The following is a 19162-nucleotide window of genomic DNA, read 5'->3' on the forward strand; positions in this document are numbered from 1 at the left end:
CAAAATGAAACAAAATATCGATAATAAAAGCAGCTCATTGTTCTTAAAATCAAATTATTTTTAAATGTTTACACCTAAAAAAAAAAAAAAAAGGTAAAACCTGTCATAGAAAAATTCAGTTTCCAAGCAGAGATGTCAAAAAAGCCAGCAAAGCAACTGCGATCATGATATTAAGAAAGTAATTAGATTTAAGGGGCTTATCTGGACTGCCCCCAACGGCTTCATACTCTCTTCTGATCTTCTGCTTCATAGCCTCGGACAGTTCTCTCTGCAATCCAAAGCGTATAATACGTTTTATTCACTTTATTCTTTATATCTATAAGGTTTCCAGATTTATTTAAGTGATCAAACTGTTGAAAAGCTTCAATGATGTGTTATTAAAAGACGCAGCAGAAGGAAAGACGATTCGTTGTTTTTTTGCTAAGCCTGCAAGTCATAAAAGTAGGAAGCATAAATTTCATTTTTTATACAAACTATTCTACCATCTTATACAATCTGGGAATACCATTAAAAGATTGATAAAACTATTGACAGTGTAGCTGTATACCTTTCCAGATGAATATTTTGCTGCTTGAAATGGCTCAGGAATTGATCCCTTTCCATCATCATCTATTGAGATTCCCTGTTAAGAATCAAAAGTAAATCTTTTTTTTTTTAAATGATGAGAGCGATAGCTCAATTATTTTAAGAACAAATCATGTTGTGGTTAAAAAAAGAGCTACCAAGTTAAATGCATTTGAAGTAGTAACTCAAAATGAAGCAAAGCCAATGACATTTGAAGAGAAAAAAAGCATCATAATTTGATCAAAAACTAAGAAATCAATGGGGGGAGCTAAGAACAAGGAAGTATCTAAACTCGACATGTTACCCATTCACAACGGTGCAACACAAGTGCTACGAAAGCAATTGAGATGGGCCTTCCCAAGCCAAACAATGAGGTTTTGTTTGGGATGGATTTCTTATTGCTTCTTAAAATAGTTTTTTAGTACAAAAATTAAAAAGCTGCATTAAGAAGCTATGCCGTCCTAAATAAAACCTAAGTCTTAAGAGGCAACAATAAAGTATATAACAGATCGGTTCAGACAAAACAACATACGGCACCACAGGAGAATTAAAAATAAAAAATAAAAACAAGCTTCAGCAACAGCTTTTTTAGTCCAGTGGTAAGAAGCGTCGAGTTACCTCTGGTGGATCAAATTTTGCTCCAAGGTTACTGAGTTTAGAATGGGCTTCAGCATAGTCCTTAAAGAACGAATCCTGATCCTGAGCATATTCCTCAGAATAGATCTGTAATAATGTAATTTGTCAGATATTGTAGCAGATAACTGCGTATTGGAGTTTAGGGATGAAATTGAATAAACAGTCGAATACCTTAAAGGATGGATCATCAAATAATATGGCATCAGTAGGCAAAACTAGAAGATCCTCGTCCTTCTGCTCTTTTATATCCTGACAAGAAAAATATAATATGAATAAAATTTAAAGCAATAATTAGGAGTAATGAAGTTTATAAAAAACTGAGGCTGTTCTGAATGTGATAAATGTAGTTGAGAGAAAGAGGAGAGGAAAAGAAAGGAGAGATGAAGCATTCTGCAGTAATGACAGCCAGATTAATTTGGGGTAGGTGTTGCGGGAGGGGTAGTTTCTTACTTTGAAGTAACTATTATCAAACTTCAGCCATTGCACTGTCCATGACTGTCCTCCAGGTGCTCCAGGCCCATCTTTCTGAAAAATAATGCCGAAGGTATAAATAAGTCAATCTAAAGCCAGCCCAATATGGATAACTGGTATTTGTAGTTTCATAATTATGCAATAAACAAGATATCCATCGGATATAGAAAAAATAGCACGTTAACTACAAATGCTAAAAAGGATTTAAGGACCTACTTGCTTCAAAACACGAGTGTTTCAGGCAAAGTAATATACTTCTGAATAAATGTATGTAAATAAATTTTTTATGTAAAACATGAAGAAAACTAAGATAAGAAAAGTGCAATCTTCCATCTTAATGGAAAAACTATCCACATGAATATTTATCAGTCAAGATAGAAGCATGCAGTCGAAGGAGGTGGATCAACTAACCCAATAAATTTAGTTTTTTTTGTGTTAATATTGCTTGTTTTTAAAAACCAGACACTCGAAGTCATCAGAGAAAAGGAAAACAATATTTGATTAGGCTTTTGAATACAGGCTCAGGTCTCTCTATCCTCTCTCCCATTTATTTTTCCAACACCGCCCCAACCCCGGCAACGAGCATGGAATGTAGGGGTCCTATCTAGAGAAGGTTTTTACCATGTAACCTTTTGTGCATACAAACTTGTTCACATCATAACAGCGTGCAAGGCAAAGAGCTATCTGGTTGAGCGACTCATAATTTTAGATGTCTGATAGAAACTCTAGTAGATCTCAAGTATTTCCTATCAATCTTTGGAAAACAGTGAAAATCTTCCACAAGAATCCACACAAAACCAAGAAAACAGTAGAAAATTTGTATTATTTGATGAAATAGAAATGGAAAAAAAGCAAGATACAGTTGATCCTCAATTCGAGAGGAAGATCGATCTCTCCCAAATCTCTAGACGCCGCTAGTGCCCAAAGAAAAACCTAAATCTAGGAGATCTCAAATTTCAGCCAAATGCAAGATGCCCTAACCCTAGAAAAACAAACTATTTAATACATACAAATCAAAAGAAAATCCCTAAATAGTCCCTAAATTCAAATTTCCCTCCCAAACCCTCAGAAATCCTTCCTAATCTGCTCTATGGGATCAGGCAGTTCTGTCGGCAGCACAGAGAGGCGGAAAAACTTCAGCCTTTGTTTCGGCGAACCCTCCCAAAGATCCACCTTGTCCGCAAGGTAGAAAGACGGCACTCTACATTCCTTCTTCATCACAAATGGTAAGAACCTGAAGAGTTCGGTCCTTACACCTATGTCATGGCTTATACCTCTTATCACATCTAAAACAGAACCCCTTCGCCCTCTTCTCCAGTAATTCTGTCTCTATGAGCTTCTTGAAGCTGTCCCCAGGTCTTCCTCCTGTAGTCTTTTACTTCGAAGTCCCCCCCAGAGTATCCGGTGTTGGCTCCTTAGATTTCAATAAGGTGGTGGTCATCCTATCTGAGCCTCCTAAGTTGTTACCTCCCATCTCTCCCTCTAGGTGCCTCTGATCTTCTACCAATTGAGCTAGCTTCATAACCTCTCCCAAGTCACGAGGCCTCATTACTCTAACCGCTGCTCGAAACTCTAGTGTCAATCCCTTTATGAAGTTTCCCTCTAGCATTGTATCATAAAGGCGGTCCAATCGGATAACAAGGTACTCAAATCTCTCCTGGTACTCCGTCACTGAACCCTACTGTGTCAAGGCGAAGAACTGCTAGTAGAAGTTCCTCCCCTGCCAGTTCGAAAACGTTCTACCAAATAATCATTGAACTCTCTCCAACTCCGTATGGATCGTCGCATGTCCCTCCACTAATACCAAGACAAAGCCTTCCCTTCTAAACATAGGCCCACCGCCGTCAGTCTCTCCTCCTCTGTCAGTCCATTGACGGCAAAATATCTTTCTACCTTATAGACCCACTCGTGCGCATCCTCCCCCTCAAAGATTAGCATATTCAGTTTCATCACCATTGGGTCACACCAGTTTCCCCTAAATCCTCCATAACCTCCCATTCATCGAAACGGAGGTGTCCCCAATTGTCACGATCTTCCCTCCGATGATCATACCCAAACAACTCATTAAAATCTCCTCTTCTTCTTTCAAAATCAGCACCCCATCGATTGAAATCATCCACTCTCCTTGCAAATTCAGAACCCCTTCTTGCATAGTCAATGCTCATCTCCTCCTTAGAGAGTGATTCTAGATGAGGCATTTCGTCTTCTCTCTCAAGGATCTCCACTTCTGAATTTTCCCTTCCCCTAGACGTGTTAGAGTTCCCATCTCTTCCATGGTTGTTAGTAGTTTCCTTTGCTTCCGATGTCACCGGTTTGATTTTGACTTCAAGCAATTTCTTCAACATGTCTTCCACCACGGCGAACTTTTCCTCCATCTTTTCATTGACGGATGCAATCTGATTTTGAAAATCAGCAATCTTTTCCTCATAATCTGCTTTGAGTTGCACTAGTTCTCCCTCCAAAACTTCTATTTTCCATCCGGTCATTGGTTCCCCTTTCGATCGACGTGCTCTGATACCAATTTGATAGGAAACACTTATAAATCTCAAGTATTTCCTATCAATCTTCGGAAAACAACAAAAATCTTCCACAAGAATCCACACAAAACTAAGAAAACAGTAGAAAATTTATATTATTTGATGAAATACAAATAAAAAATAGCAAAATACAGTTGATCCTCAATTCGAGAGGAGGATTGATCTCTCCCAAATCTCTAGACGCCGCTAGAGCCCAAAGGAAAACCTAAATCGAGGAGATCTCAAATTTCAGCCAAATTCAAGATGTCACCCTAGGAAAACAAACTATTTAAAGCATACAAATCAAAAGGAAATCCCTAAACAGTCCCTACATTCAAATTTCCCTCCCAAATTCCTTAAAATTCCTTCCTAATCTGCTCTATGGGATCTGGCAGTTCTGTCGGCATCACAGAGGCAGAAAAACTTCTGCCTCTGTTACCGCGGACCAGTCCCGTGTGGATCGGCTGGAACAGTCTAACAATGTCATCTTTAATATTGAGAAGATCTCCAATCTCAGTATCTTATGGACAAGGATTTATGCTAAATTATAAGCTCAGTAACTACCAGACTAAGCATTAGAGGATTTATGCCAACCAAAGCTATGAATAGCATTAAGACAAACAAAAACAACAAATCTTTATCGCACTAAGTGGGGTCGGATATATGAATCATTTTTCTCCATTGTGTTCTATTAAGTGTCAAATTTTCTTTTAAAGCTAATAAAAAAGGTGTCAATTTTAATTAACAAAAAGACCATTTTTAATTAAAAAAATGTCATTTTTAGGATAGAAACCAGACCCAAGAACCATAACCTTGATAGCAATTATCAGCTGTTCAAATCCCTCCATGGAAAGGTGACCTCAACTAGGCCACACATTAGTGCCCTTATTCTTAAGAGATCTTTTACAATGAAAATAAAAATAGAAATTTTAAAAAGAGATAAAGAGTAAAATCCTTGTCCCATATGCTGCGAGTTCTTTCATTTTTTAACATCAATTTGATACTTCTCCATGGCGAGAATGATTCTTCTTCACTAATAAACTTTGGAAGATCTTCGGCTATCACCAAGCTTGTTGGGATATAAAGGAAAAGAGAACATTAAGCACATCACGCTTCTTCTATCTTTCCGCGTGTCATCTCTTTTAAGTGTCTCAGTTGTTGTAAATTTCACAACCATCTGAGCTTTGGATATCCAAAGAAGCTACTCAGAGACGTCCCAATCAGAATAAAAACAAGCAAAGGTTCTTGCATTTGCGTATTTATTACCTTATGAATGTTGCTTGCATGATCATCAAATGTTTCACTTGTCTTCTTTATTTCCTATTCAAGGTGGTTGTTGTAGTAATTTTCCACTTGACAAAGCTGGCCTTTATGATAAAACTTTATTATAATTGCCTTCTTAATCATTATTGATAGAATGCATTTAAAAAGCCACCCTCCCTGAGGATGCTTACTCTCCCCTTCGTGACAATTGCTATTGTTATCAATCATTTATCATCAATTTGAATATGAGGATAGAGCAGAAAAAATAGAGATCATCCCCCTTTTTTATGTACATGCATGTAAATTTCAGAAAAAGATATTGAAGGAAAGCTACTTTATTGGTGTTGACCTATAACCAGACGTCGCTCATAACCGCCCCACTCCTGTAACTTCCCTCTCTCACTCTGAATTAAATACACGCACACAGGAACCGCACACCTGACGCTCTCTTAGAGTCGAACGCAAGGAAAAAACTCACAAAACTCCCTCGTGTTCTCTACCTTCCTGTTTGTTCGCTTTAAGTCCTTCCGGTGATGCATGCAGACAAAGCAGAAGCCCTCATATGTTCGATCCACACCTCCCTCTCCCGCTCTCATCTCCTGCGCCCGACCCAACCTTGCCCTACACCCGAACCCTGACTAACCCGACGCATGACCCGCCTTCGTCTGCTAAGAACGAGTGACCCTGATCCTCCTTCACTCGCTGATTCCGCCTATCTGCACACGACCCAACTCTCATTGCTGCTCCATGCGCCAACTGCCGAAACTCCGCCCGAACCCTAGTATCTGAATCTCTTATCCCTTTCCTCATCTGTTTTATATATGAATATATATATATAATATATTATTATATAAGAAAAGAAGGAAATGGATTTTTTTAATAGGTTTATGAGTTTGACGAAGACCCTATGCCATCGATCTTAATCAGCTGAAGGAGTGCAAAATTATGCCCTCGTCATTGATCTTTGATATGGGAGAGAAGACCTTTTAAATTGAAGGCCCTATGCAGCTTATATCTTAGTTTATGACAAATGATTGCTTCGAAGACGCCCATTGATGTTGTTTTAGATCAGGACAGGTAGAACCAAGGCAAGCTGCCTTCTAACCTCCGTTCGCATCGAGAAGGGAATGCTAAGAGGGGGCTTGCCGAAATTGAAACTACATGGTCCTCAAGAATTAATTTCAAAAAAAAATTTATTCATTTTAGATGATTTATTATATATATATATATATATATATATATATAATTGTGTTATTTAATAAAAGAAAAGAGGCCACACCCATGAAACTCATATGACTGAAGCATAGGTAACACATGTAAATGCAAGATGTTAGGATGAAGATAAACCTAACAAGATTTATAATAATTCAAACAACGAGGATTTGAATGATTTCATGGACAATCATAATAATATTGGCTTAGGAGAAATGATATTCTTCATGAAGTTGCTAATTGTTCTATGAATGGACGTGTGTGTACAAATTCAATAATAGCAAGATTATCTATGGATATAGCTATTTACACAACCAATCTATAAGAGAGTTTAAAGGAAAATGGAAACCTTTCTACAATGGCTAATCTTCCATCTTATAAAGATAATCTAGTGAAAGAAATTGCAAGCTTGATGGTAGTTCACGAGAAAACCATGATAAATCAAAAAACTCGATGGTTAAATTCAAACATAATCTCAAGTCAAAGATAAGTGAAGAGCAAGAATCAAATGATCAATTTGTAACCATAACATTCAACAAGAATGAGAATGTAGTATGTCTTAAACTACTGTTACAGAAGGAGAGAGGGAGGCTCCCAATGACCTGTCAACATCAAAAATCCATAATGATATAAGGCATAATTATGAGGAATTCGTAATCTGATCACTGAAATTCTCTGTTTAGAAGGATTGTGGAGGCTAAAAAATATATATTGCAATAAGAGAGCAGGGAGAGTATGCAACACTAGTACATGTACGACTATTGGACCATGGAAATAACTAAAGCCTGGATGATCACAAAAAAGATAAAGAACTGTCTGAAATGTCAAAATACATCTATTCCAAAATAAAATTCGTCGATAATGTCACCAGATCCACAACATTTATACAAGCAGAGGTGTTCATAGGCCCTTCAAGGAAACCCACACATCTTGCAAATACTTGAAAGACGTATAAAATGCATACACATACACATAACACATTGCAGCATGTAAAATGCAATATGGAAGCATAACATATAAAAGGTATTGCGTAGCAGTAGTGCGTTACATTGGCATGCAAACCCTTCATGAACTACATAAAAAAATTGAATTATCATGCAAATGCATCATGTAGGCAAGCAGACTATTTATGTATGTATTATACGTACATATTACACAAATGCATCATATAATATGTTAAAACAGTAGGTCACTACATTGCATATCAACATATCATTCAAGTATGATTAAACAGTGCACAAATGCATATGCCAATATGCATGCATACATGCAATTAAATACATGCATGAGCCCCTATGAGCATGATATATGCACACACATGACGTCTGAGGATGTACGCGAGTTAAGAAATGAACTTAAGATCAAGTTTGATCCTTCTATGTGAGTTGATATGAGTCGACACGGCTCGAATTGTCAAATAAATATATGGTAGTAGCGCTAACCGGAATATTTGTTTTATACATTCATATTAGACATTAAAGGTCTATTACAAGAAAGATTCACTAATAAAAATATAAAGCTGACAATGAATTTGATCCTATATCGGCAAATATATATATATATATAGTCAACAAGGTTTAACTGATAAAATAAAATTGCCCATAAAAACACTGATGATGGCCGTGTTGATATAAATTTTCAATCGGAGGGGACTCCAAATATTTAAAATGTCTCCCAAATTTTTACGAAAATACAAGTAACTTTGACATACCCCGATGATAATCATGTTGATAGTAAATTTCAACCAGATGAGTCAATTCTCAAAAGCCTTTTTTTTAAACTTCAAAATCTAATCACCAAAACTTAAAACTAAAACATATCAACCATCCTCAACAATTTGTCGGGGGTGGTAAATTTGAAATTAACCTCAGCTCACAAAGAATAAATGTCATGTCGGGTGTATCACTAAGATTCTTAGATTCATCCTCAAATAGTTTCTTGCCAACAGGGACATGGCACATGCCCTCTGATCGGGTGATTTTGCCGCAAAATGACATCATTATATTACACAGCCAAAACTCATATGTTCCCTAACGGCGTCAAACTCTTGAGTAATGAATCATAGGGTATATTCGGTAGGCACAAAGCCATTTTTGTTAGCTAAGGTGCATTCAAATGTATCCCCTCAAACAAATATCATCCCAAGTCTATAAGATTTTCCTGGACAAAGCAACTCATGGTTGCTGATAAGATGTTTTCTATCAGGTTGGGTTGATTACCTCTCTGACTAAGCAGACCAGGGATCATGACAACCCGAGATAACAAAACCATGGGATCTTGATCGGGCTCGTCTTCGTTTCCCTAATCACTTGTTTTAAGTATATGGTGAAACACTTCAAAATTCAAATTCAAACTCAAACCCTAAAACTGTTGTTATAATACGCTTGGTTTGCAACCTATGCGACCCATCTTACAACTAGCCTTAATCAAAAGTTTCATATCGTTATTGGGAGGGGTAATTAACTATAGGGGCTTGCGCCTATAGGAAACAATAGCTCAAATCATAAAGTCCTCGCAAAATGAGGGTGAAATCTCTAGGTAGCGTCTTATCTAAAACCCAATCTGCCTTATGAAAACTTACCACATAATCTAAACTTGTTAAAACTCTCCTCGCCTACTTAAACAACAAAAAAGGCAGTGTAGAGAGGCCGAGGCGCGAATTTTTCGAAGCCTACAATTGACACATTAAATTTATGATAAATTTGCAAGCAATAACATGTCCCATTCAAAAATATTTGATTAAGATCAAATTCTCATCATCATTAGCCTTATCCCATCTATTTGAGGTGGGTTTTAGAACCCTTATTTTACCTTCATTTTAAAATGAGCGTTGAATGAGATGTTTACTCTAATTTATCCAAAATTAATGAATAACCAAGTTTCAAGATTTCCAGGAAAATTTTGCTAGGGTTAATAACTGCAAAGAGCAAAAGCTAAACTTATCTTGGCCTATTTTAAGTAAATATGAGCTTTTGAGAGCAAAAACTTAAGCATGTAAAGCAAAACGTGAATCTCATACTGTATACTTTGTTTCTGATTTTCCCCAACCACTACGCTCCGGTCTAGACCTTCCCAAAGTATGTGCACCAGACAATGCTACTATTTCCTGCAGCCACACCGAGTTGAAAAAATGTTTATAACAGAAAATCAACCTGCAGGTAAACGAGTTGTAGAGTACCTTGTCATTAAATCCCATTCTATAAAAAACTTCCCGCAAATGATCAGCCGGAGATGGTGGCCCAGCAGCTGATTAAGAAAGACCAAATGACAAAATTGTAATTAAACAGGTTCACATGACTCAGATAATTAAGTACTAAAAAGTGGACCATCAACAACAAAAAATGATATCAGCACACTCATTCATCAACAGTGGACTAGGAGTATTAAAGTATCATTGAATGCCAACAATTTTACTAAATTGCAATTGCTGGTGTAAACAAGCAAGCATCCATAAACCATGTTCTATAAATATTTGCAAGGTTTATATTTCAAAAACATAATCCATTTTATATTTTGTGCTTGGTACAGCAACATTTCCTTATCTTGACAGTTCATGAACTGTCAGAGTACACATTAAACTACATTACAAATTGTAATATTAAAGTGGAAAATTTTAAATGGAATAATGTCATCGAGCTTGACAATGCTGTACAATATACCTATGAAACATTGCAACTGCTATAAACTACAGAGTTCCTTGATAATGTACAACAACGCGTGGTTGAAGTTCGAAAGAATATCACTGTATAACATATCAATGTTCTTACAACTATTTGTAAAGACTTAATTATTGAAACTAGAAAATAAGATTCTGATTCATTTAATTTAAGCATTACAATTAAATTTGTTCAGCAAAACTGCATACAATGTAGGATCGATTTCAATTTAAAGTAAAAACATAAATGACTAAACTAACAAATTTTAATTACTACTAAAAAGTGGACCATCAGTAATAAAAATGGTCCACCAAACTCACTTTCACTATAAGTGGACTTGAGTTTGTTGTTATTGTTAACGCCAATTTTTCAGCTAATTGCAATTGCTGCAAGAAATTGTAGATTAATGTAGAGAAAGAGAGAGATGGAGAGAGAGCGACTTAATTATGCTTAAGCCATAGCCAATTGCTCAATGGCCAAGGGTTCCCTGCCCAAACCACAAGGATTAAGTGACTTTGCTTATATCCACTATAATTGAGTCAAGATTAACTAAGATGGCCATTAGGGTATAGGTTAATCAAGAGTCACCCAAGTCAGCCAAACTCGAGTTAAGTCAATTGAAATTCAGGTATGCTTGGCAAACAGATCAAGCTTATCTAAGAAAAAATTAGCTAGGGTGTGGGTCTAGGACATTTTTTGGGCCCATTAAACCAATGTAACATAGGCCAAGGCTAATTGAAGGTCAACTAACGCCAGAAGGGTGACTTTGATCATTTGTGGATCACCGAGTCAAAAGTTTCAGGCTGAAATTAGTGTGGGCTACAAAAGTTTAGAGAGACTTGTCAGACAGCAAAAATTTGAGGGACTAGTCTAGTCTAGACTCAAGACCCTAAGTTCAAAGAATGAGCTGAATGAGCTCAAAACCTAGAATAATAAGGGATCAAGTTATTTCTCATGGATTTTTTTAAGAAGTGATGACTTCCATATATTTAAAAGGATTTCTAAATTTAGTATGAGTTTTACTTAAGTTTTTTACTTTCATTAACATTCTTCCATCTTCAAAAAATCAAGCATGTACAGTTGCGAAATAATCTTACAAGGAAGTTTGCCTTCTTCAGGGCACAGCTCAGGTCCAATGACATCAACTCTTCCATACTTCATTGGAATTTTGGGACCACCAGCTTCCTAAGAGGTGGTATTAAAAATGCTAAAAACAACTATTCCACAAGATACAAAGAAGTGAAAAGAGAAAAGAAAACCTCCACAGCTGTAGCACTTGCTAGCTGAAATAAATCAGCATAGGTTACACCAGAGTACTTATCCTTGATAGGCTGAAGAAGCCTCAAAGCATTTACAAGACCTGGAGAAACATGTTATGATTTTAGAAGATTCTCCCTCAGTGAAAATACATTGAATATCGAAGAAAAATACCAGCATTAGCTCCATGTTTCAACTCTATATCATATCTCAAGCTTCCATTAGCTCCACCCCTTTGTGGCCACTCTTCAATGTTCTTGTCATATGTACCAGAATCATGCCATCCCAAGCGAACCTGTTAGCATACATATCATACCAAATACTTCCAGTCATGTTTCATGGCGGCGCCTAACAAAAAATATATACAAAATTATGAACATATGCTACATACTTGAAATTAACAAATTTACACAGAAAATGACAATATTTTTACGCATCATCATTTTTACTAGCAACATTTACAATCATCTATGACTACCAATAACTAAATGCAAAACAGATGAGCTCCTCTCTAATGGAAGTACACAAAGCTAATATTTTACATTACATAAAACTCTTTATGTTATTCACAATATATTATCAGATCTGTAAGATTCATGCAAACAACAAACTCTGGCAAGAGAAAACAAATTATTCACAGTTGACTGTGATTTGTTAAGATTAAATAAAACCAACACAAGGATCTAATAAATTGATAAAAAAAAAAACTACACAAGGATTTGATAGCTTAATCCAAAAAGCAATCATTGCAGTACCTTTTAAGTTCAAATACGCAAAGGGGTGACTTCAAATTTTGTTTCCATGTCATTACAGGGATATATAGTAGCAACAAAAGAGGTGAGTTTTTCCTTGTTCTAGTGTGCTACTACCAAGTACCAAACAATGAAGAAGTAGCCAAAACAATAAAAGAGAGGTTCTCCATGATTTGAGAGATGTAGATTTTACTTATTGATGCTACTAACAATGAAGTAGCCAAAACAACAAAAATGAGGATCTTTAAGGTTTGACAAACAACAAATATATATGTAAATAAGGGAATTATTGGCCATAGCTTATGTATGCAGTTGATTATATTAACCTAGTTGATTGAAATACTCAAGAAAATAAAAAGTAAAGAGCCCCAAGCAACATATTTTTAGTAACTATGACTGGTTTATAAGTAATGTTTTATGACCTCCTTATTCCTTAATACAAGGACCATCTACTATATAAGAATCTCTTCCTCTTGAAAGCTATTAAAATTTACCCACTTCAAATTTTAGGCACCCAAAATAAGAACCATTAGAACAAAATCAGCACCAAACAACAAAAAATACAGCAACCAACCAAGTGAAAACAACAACAGCATACATGAACAACACTATTAAAGCTGAAATATCAACCTTCAATAAAAAAAAACACAATATACATTTGATTCACTGTTCGAGAAGTGAATCAGCTCTCCCCCAACTCCTAGGAACAACACTCATTGTAGAAGTAAAGATCAAGTTGCTGATATTTTTATAAGTTCCTAAAATTGGCTGTGTTTTAGAAGCTAAGAAAACTACTCCGTGTTAGCAAGCTGGAAATAAAATTAATGTTTACCAATTTTTAGTTTAGGAGATGGATTTGTTATGAAATGATTATGTGGTTATTGTTTGATCAGGTCTTTAGGATTTGTTTTAAGAATTAACTAATCTAAAAGAGTTTTCAGTTTAAACTTGTTAGAACTTAGAAGATAAGTACTATTAGTGGACCATTTTAAGGTGTCTTGGTGATTCCTAGTTTTCTTCTTTTTATCGTTTATGTATTTACCTATTTAAAGGTTCTTGTTTAATGACGTGATAAGTTGAAGAGATAAGTTGTGGTGCTTATCCTGCCACAGCCGTTGCAATGATGATCTGCAGCCACCTCTTTCTGCCATTGCAGCCTAATGCTTGTACTAAGCTAATCCTAACCGTTGTTGATTAACTGCTTGATCCAACCGTTGGGATCAGTTTACACTTTGTATTTATATACCTCCTGTAGCCACAGGAAGGATATGAAAAAGAAAAGAAGCTTTCCTCCTATCTCTCGATGTTACTCTCTGTTTTCCTTTTATGTTTCTTCCTTGCAGGTCATGTGAAGCCGAAGCATTTCAATACAATTTCACATGGTATCAGAACGCTAGGTTGCTTTCCTTGATCGGCTTTGTGGTTTTCGTTGATAGGAACTAAAATGAGTTCAGCGCAATCTTCAACTAACACTTCCGGCGTTGTTTCCCAAACTCCGGTGAAAATGGCTGAAGCAGTTATTCCGCCTCAGCTGAAGTTTCTGATGCTCAACATAAAATCGGTGTTGAACACCCAGTTAAATGCAGATAATTATCTGCTCTGGAAATCACAAGTGCTGAAGCTGTTTACCGCCAACGGGTTCGATGGATACCTAGATGGAACCACTTCAAAGCCAGAGAAACATATGGTGAAGGAATCAGGTGAAGTTGTATCTAATCCTCATTATCAAACCTGGATTCTCATAAATCAAAATTTGTCTGCTGCTTTGTATTCAGCTATTTCTCCCAGTTTATTGCCCTATGTGTTAAACCTGGACACTTGTGCGGAGATTTGGAGGACTATTGAACGGCGACTTCAATCCTCAAATCGTTCAAGATTGTTACAGTTGAAAAACGAACTGCATCATATCTCGATGAAGGATCGGACAATGATGCAGTACCTCTCCGATATAAAGAGCAAGTGTGATGCTATTGCTGCTTCGGGTACTCCGTTAAATTCAGAAGATGTAATAATGTACACTCTGAATGGTGATCCAACCGTTGGGATCAGTTTACACTTTGTACTTATATACCTCCTGTAGCCACAGGAAGGATATGAAAAAGAAAAGAAGCTTTCCTCCTATCTCTCGATGTTGCTCTCTGTTTTCCTTTTATGTTTCTTCCTTGCAGGTCATGTGAAGCCGAAGCATTTCAATACAATTTCACAATAGGCATTGTAGAAAAGCATTTCATCTAAAATTCATTACCTGCCTTCATTATTTCCTCAAAACGGTAACACCTAAATAGTCTACGAGGCTAATTTTCTGCCAACGGAATGTATCATCAATCATGGACTCTTAGATTAGAAGAATCACATTTTGAAATCACAGTACTAACTGAAGGATCTATTTCTTCAAACTAATCACATTTAAAACCCTAAAGAGCAAACACCTATCTGGATCACTGCTATACTCCCATGCACATGTCTCATTCTAAACCAGTTTCGAGTAATAGAAAAAAGATAACACGAACAAAGAGCTTCAACATTCCTTACCAGTATGGGATGGCAAAACGTTGCCTTAAGGAGCTCCCGAATGTCTTCCCTTGCGCTCCTAAGCTGCACCGGATCCGAAGCCGCAGACTTCGCCGCCGCCGCGGATCCAGGAGACGAGCTTAGCGAGCGTCCGCCCGCATCCTGCGAATCCCCAAATCCCAATGCCCATCTGAAGAAACTCCGCCACCATACAAATATATGCAAACAACAAATGCATCAAACGAGACGATACGAGACGAGACGTACCTGGAAGAGGCGGATGTGGACAGGGTCGAGCGGCGACGGACGGAGAGAAGCGGCGACAGCTCGAAGGGAGGATAGCCGGCGACTAGCGAAGAGAGGGAGGGCTGATCGGATCATAGCTCGCTTGGACGCCGACCGGAGGAAGCATGCGCCGATGCAGGACAAGGAAGTGGACGGGTAGAGTCGTTCCGCCATTACTTGGTGAGCCGCCAGCACACGCCCTAAGAATCTGACAGCTGGGAGAGTTCCAGCTAACATAGTTTTGCGTTTTTTTATAGGCTCGGTATCCAATATTAAGGAAGAAATAAATAATTAGGAACCCAAAGTGGCTTCATGAGAAAAAATTATTCATCACTTGGATTAAGGGTTGTATCCTTGATGTTCCCTTCTCCTTATGTATTAATGGTGCACTTGAAGGTTTTTTCATTTCATCTTCGGGTCTGCGTCAAGATTGTCCACTCTCCCCACTTCTTTTTGCTATCATCATGGATGCTTTCACTTGTGCTTTAGATAATGACAATTTCTCTGGCATGGCTTGTGACCCTTATTATATTAGCCACCTTCTTTATGTTGATGACGTTTTGATTTTTGGACAAGCTTCCATTTGCAATGCTTTAGCCTTAAATGACACTCTCAATGTTTTTGCTGCCTCTTATGGACTTTACATTAATGAGGCTAAATGCTCTATCATTTTCTCCAAAAACACTTCGCTTTCCAACATAATTAATGACATTCTTGGCTTCACTTTGGTTGATCGCACTTTAAAGTATCTGGGCTTACCCATATCTACCAGAAATCTTTCTTCAACTCACTTCCACCCACTACTGAGTAGAATTTCTACTCTATTTGCTGGGTGGAAAGTTAAGTTTTTGTATTTTACAGGTGGGGTCCAATTCATAAAGTTTATCATTGCCAATACCTTGGCTTACTCGATCAGAGGGGCTATTTTACCTAAGCTCTGTCGGAAAATCATTAACAAACTTTGCTCAAGGTTTATTTTTCATTGAAATACGGCGGAAAAAAATCTTCGTCTCATTGCTTGGACCAAAACGTGCCTACCTACTATTTTTTGTGGTTTGGGCATACATGATCTCAACTCTCTATATCATGGTTTTGGCTTCACTTTTATTTGGAGGTTTTTTAATAATGATTCTTTAGTGGGTGATTGGTTAAGATACAAATTTCATTCCCCTTGGAAACTACCCCCAACAAAGCATCAAAATTTTGGAAATGCATTTGTTCCATTGCAGCTAATATTAAACCCAATATCCAGCTTAATGTTACGGCTTCTAACTGTAACCTTTCTCTGTTTTGGGACCCGTGGATCAATGGGGTAGCTATATCTGATTTTGCTCATATTGCTACCTCTGGTTATATGGATGTGAAGAATGTGATTTGTCAGGGTTACTGGAGACAGTGTGAAACATTCCAAATCATATTATGCCAAAAATTCTTCAGATTCAAATTTTGGATAATCAGTTGGACATTATGGCTTGGAAGGGAACTGAGAAACCTTGCTTTAAAACCTTCAAAATGTATTATTTTTCTAATCTTCACCCAATACCGTGGCATAGACTTGTTTGGCACAAAAGGTATACTCTTAGGCACTCTTCATTTACCTGGTTAGCTATTTGTGGTGGCTTAAAAACTACGGATGCGCTGTGCAAACGTAACATCCCCATTCATTCTATTTGCTCTCTTTGCTCAAGAGAATATGAAAGCTCTTCTCACCTGCTGTTTCAATGTGACTTTTCTTTTATTATTTTATCTGCTCTGCTGCCTCATATGGACGGGTTCCTATTTCGTCCATCTTTACTGTAATTATTTGATCATTTTGATGGATTGCATTCTCTATCTGCCTTAGAGAAAAATTTATGTTACTGAATTATTTGTTGTGCGGTTTATTATCTGTGGAGAGCAAGGAATGATAGGCGTTTTGCCGGAAAGTATTGTGATGCTCATGCTATATGCGGTAACATCAAGAAGGCTATTAGTGCTAAGGTTACTAGATGGAAAAATCACCACAAGCTTCTTTCCTCTTTTTCATGCTGTTTTGGAGGGAATTCAGGTTCTAAAGAGATTTTGTGTAATGGGCAATGATGAATGGAACCAACTATTTACACCCCCCTTGACGGCCAAGTTTTTTGCTGCTTCCTTTCGCCCAACACCGTATTTGGCCTGGCATTTTTTGCACCCTGTGGCTGCTGTTAATTTTTGGCGACCGGGGGTTACTCTCTACTCGAGCCGGTTTACTGCATGCTTCTATGCCTGATTCGGTTGGTTCCCTTTGAACCTGAGCCCTCGTCCATTCCATGACATTTTTGTTGTTTCTGCTTTTTAATTTTGGGTCTGGTTTCTTTTGGTTAATTCTGTTTTGGCTCCCACTGTTGGTTGAGATTTTTTGGAGTTACTTGTTCATTTTGTAACCTTCTTTACTTAATATACGGGCTATGCCCAATTTTTCCCAAAATAAAGAGAGAAAATTATCCTGTTTGAACATCATAGGATGAATCGTTCGAATTTCCTGTTGTTACTATTTTTTATTATACTTTTGAAAAAGTCATCAAATATTTTATTATGAATGTATTCTTACTACTTTATATTGTATTTTGCAAATATTTAGTAAAACATAACAAATATTTAATTATTTAGTAAATACTAAATATTTATTGTCCTTTTGTAAAAGCGCAACAAAACGATAGTAAAAACGAAACAAATTCGGACTATTCTCTTCGTTCGATGTTCGCACATAATAATTAGTCGTCAATGAGATGGTTGTGCAAATTAAGAAGCAATCCTCTCGTCTAACAGGAAGCTTTAAGAGTTTCATAGAATTTATGTAATAATAAGTTATGACCCATTAATTAGGGGAATATCATTTAAGAGGATTTGTTGGTAAATTATAAAATAGCCAATTTGAAGAGTTAGTAAAGTGATCAAATTAGGTAATTTATGAAAAGGGAGAATACAAATGGAACAAAGTCATCTAAAAATATTTCATATGTTAAAATATAGTCACAAGAAGGTCCTAAGCTTTCAAGAGGTCAAACTCTTTGGCGATAAATTTATTAGGAGATTTGTGTGGCATATGGGCAATCCAGTCAAAATCACATTTGTTTGCCAAATGATGTTGTATGATGGCTATGATGGCTCTAGTTATGATTTAGAGTTAGTTTAGGACAACTTTAGTATTATTTTTTAAATTTGTTTTCTAGTACAAAATTTTTAAATTCAAACTTTTTTTATGCTATAAAGACGTTTTAAAAAGCAAGAAAAGAGCCATTCCAAATAAAGCTTTAATGAAAGTTACTTTATGTTGACTCCTCTCAAGACTTATTTATAGCTAAGTAGAGTATATCAATATAGTGTAAAAACTAGGCATTATAGATCAATGATCCTCCCCCAAAAACTTGAATTGTAAGTAGTTTCCCATGCATGTGCTTCTAATAGGAGTTTGGAGGAGTTGAGGTTGACAACTTGCACCATACATCTATAAGTTAATGACGAGTATGATATATATATATATATATATATATATATATAGGGCAATAATGACTATATTGGAGGATTATTACATCATGTGATGACTGATGACTATATTGGGCGATGTTAGCCATTGAACTATGATGAATATCAACCAATACATAAATGGTAAATATCTTCCCCTGCCACTCAACATTCTCATTCTAAAAACTTGGTCTTCACATGACTTCTAGTTGTCCTTAATAATCATTTGGTTTTTATTTTATTATTCTCCGTTAAGGTGGGGAGATCAAGGACCAAGAAGTTTAGCATAAATATTGATGTTGATGTTGTGAGTCAGATACGATAAATGACATGCCTCAATCTTATAAGCAATCAAGTGTGTTGACATCATAAGCGACAACATGTGACAAAGTTTAAGGGCAACATTATAGTAAGGCGACATTGGTTAGAGAATTGTAGGTTAGAGAAACGTAATTAGGTGATGGTGATCATATGATCGTAGTCAGACGAAGGTGGTCGATGGACTATAATTAAGTGTTAGTAGTTGGAGAACCGTTGTCATGCGATGGAGGTC

At 36.7% G+C, this 19162-nt stretch overlaps 1 protein-coding gene across 2 annotated transcripts; it reads right to left on the bottom strand.

Annotated features, from left to right (window-relative positions):
• Positions 1 to 17: 17 nt before the first annotated feature.
• On the bottom strand, positions 18 to 15370 carry LOC110097560 (probable L-ascorbate peroxidase 6, chloroplastic/mitochondrial). Of its 2 annotated transcripts, none has more exons than XM_020824005.2 (12): positions 15106 to 15370; positions 14860 to 15000; positions 11750 to 11870; positions 11578 to 11678; positions 11416 to 11503; positions 9841 to 9908; positions 9682 to 9768; positions 1651 to 1725; positions 1372 to 1449; positions 1183 to 1287; positions 548 to 622; positions 18 to 268 (listed from the first exon to the last, which is right to left on the bottom strand). In XM_020824005.2, the coding sequence occupies exons 1-12, from the start codon at positions 15358 to 15360 to the stop codon at positions 116 to 118; spliced, it is 1347 nt and encodes a 448-aa protein (XP_020679664.1). In that variant the 5' UTR covers positions 15361 to 15370; the 3' UTR covers positions 18 to 115. The 2 variants fall into 2 exon arrangements, with proteins under 2 accessions (XP_020679664.1, XP_020679665.1); XM_020824006.2 differs by lacking the exon at positions 18 to 268 and adding an exon at positions 301 to 426 and having other exon boundaries at positions 15106 to 15369.
• Between the last annotated feature and the right edge of the window lie 3792 nt (positions 15371 to 19162).

The sequence above is a fragment of the Dendrobium catenatum genome, unplaced genomic scaffold (genome assembly GCF_001605985.2).
Source record: "Dendrobium catenatum unplaced genomic scaffold, ASM160598v2 fragScaff_scaffold_390, whole genome shotgun sequence".
Classification (NCBI taxonomy): Eukaryota; Viridiplantae; Streptophyta; class Magnoliopsida; order Asparagales; family Orchidaceae; genus Dendrobium; species Dendrobium catenatum.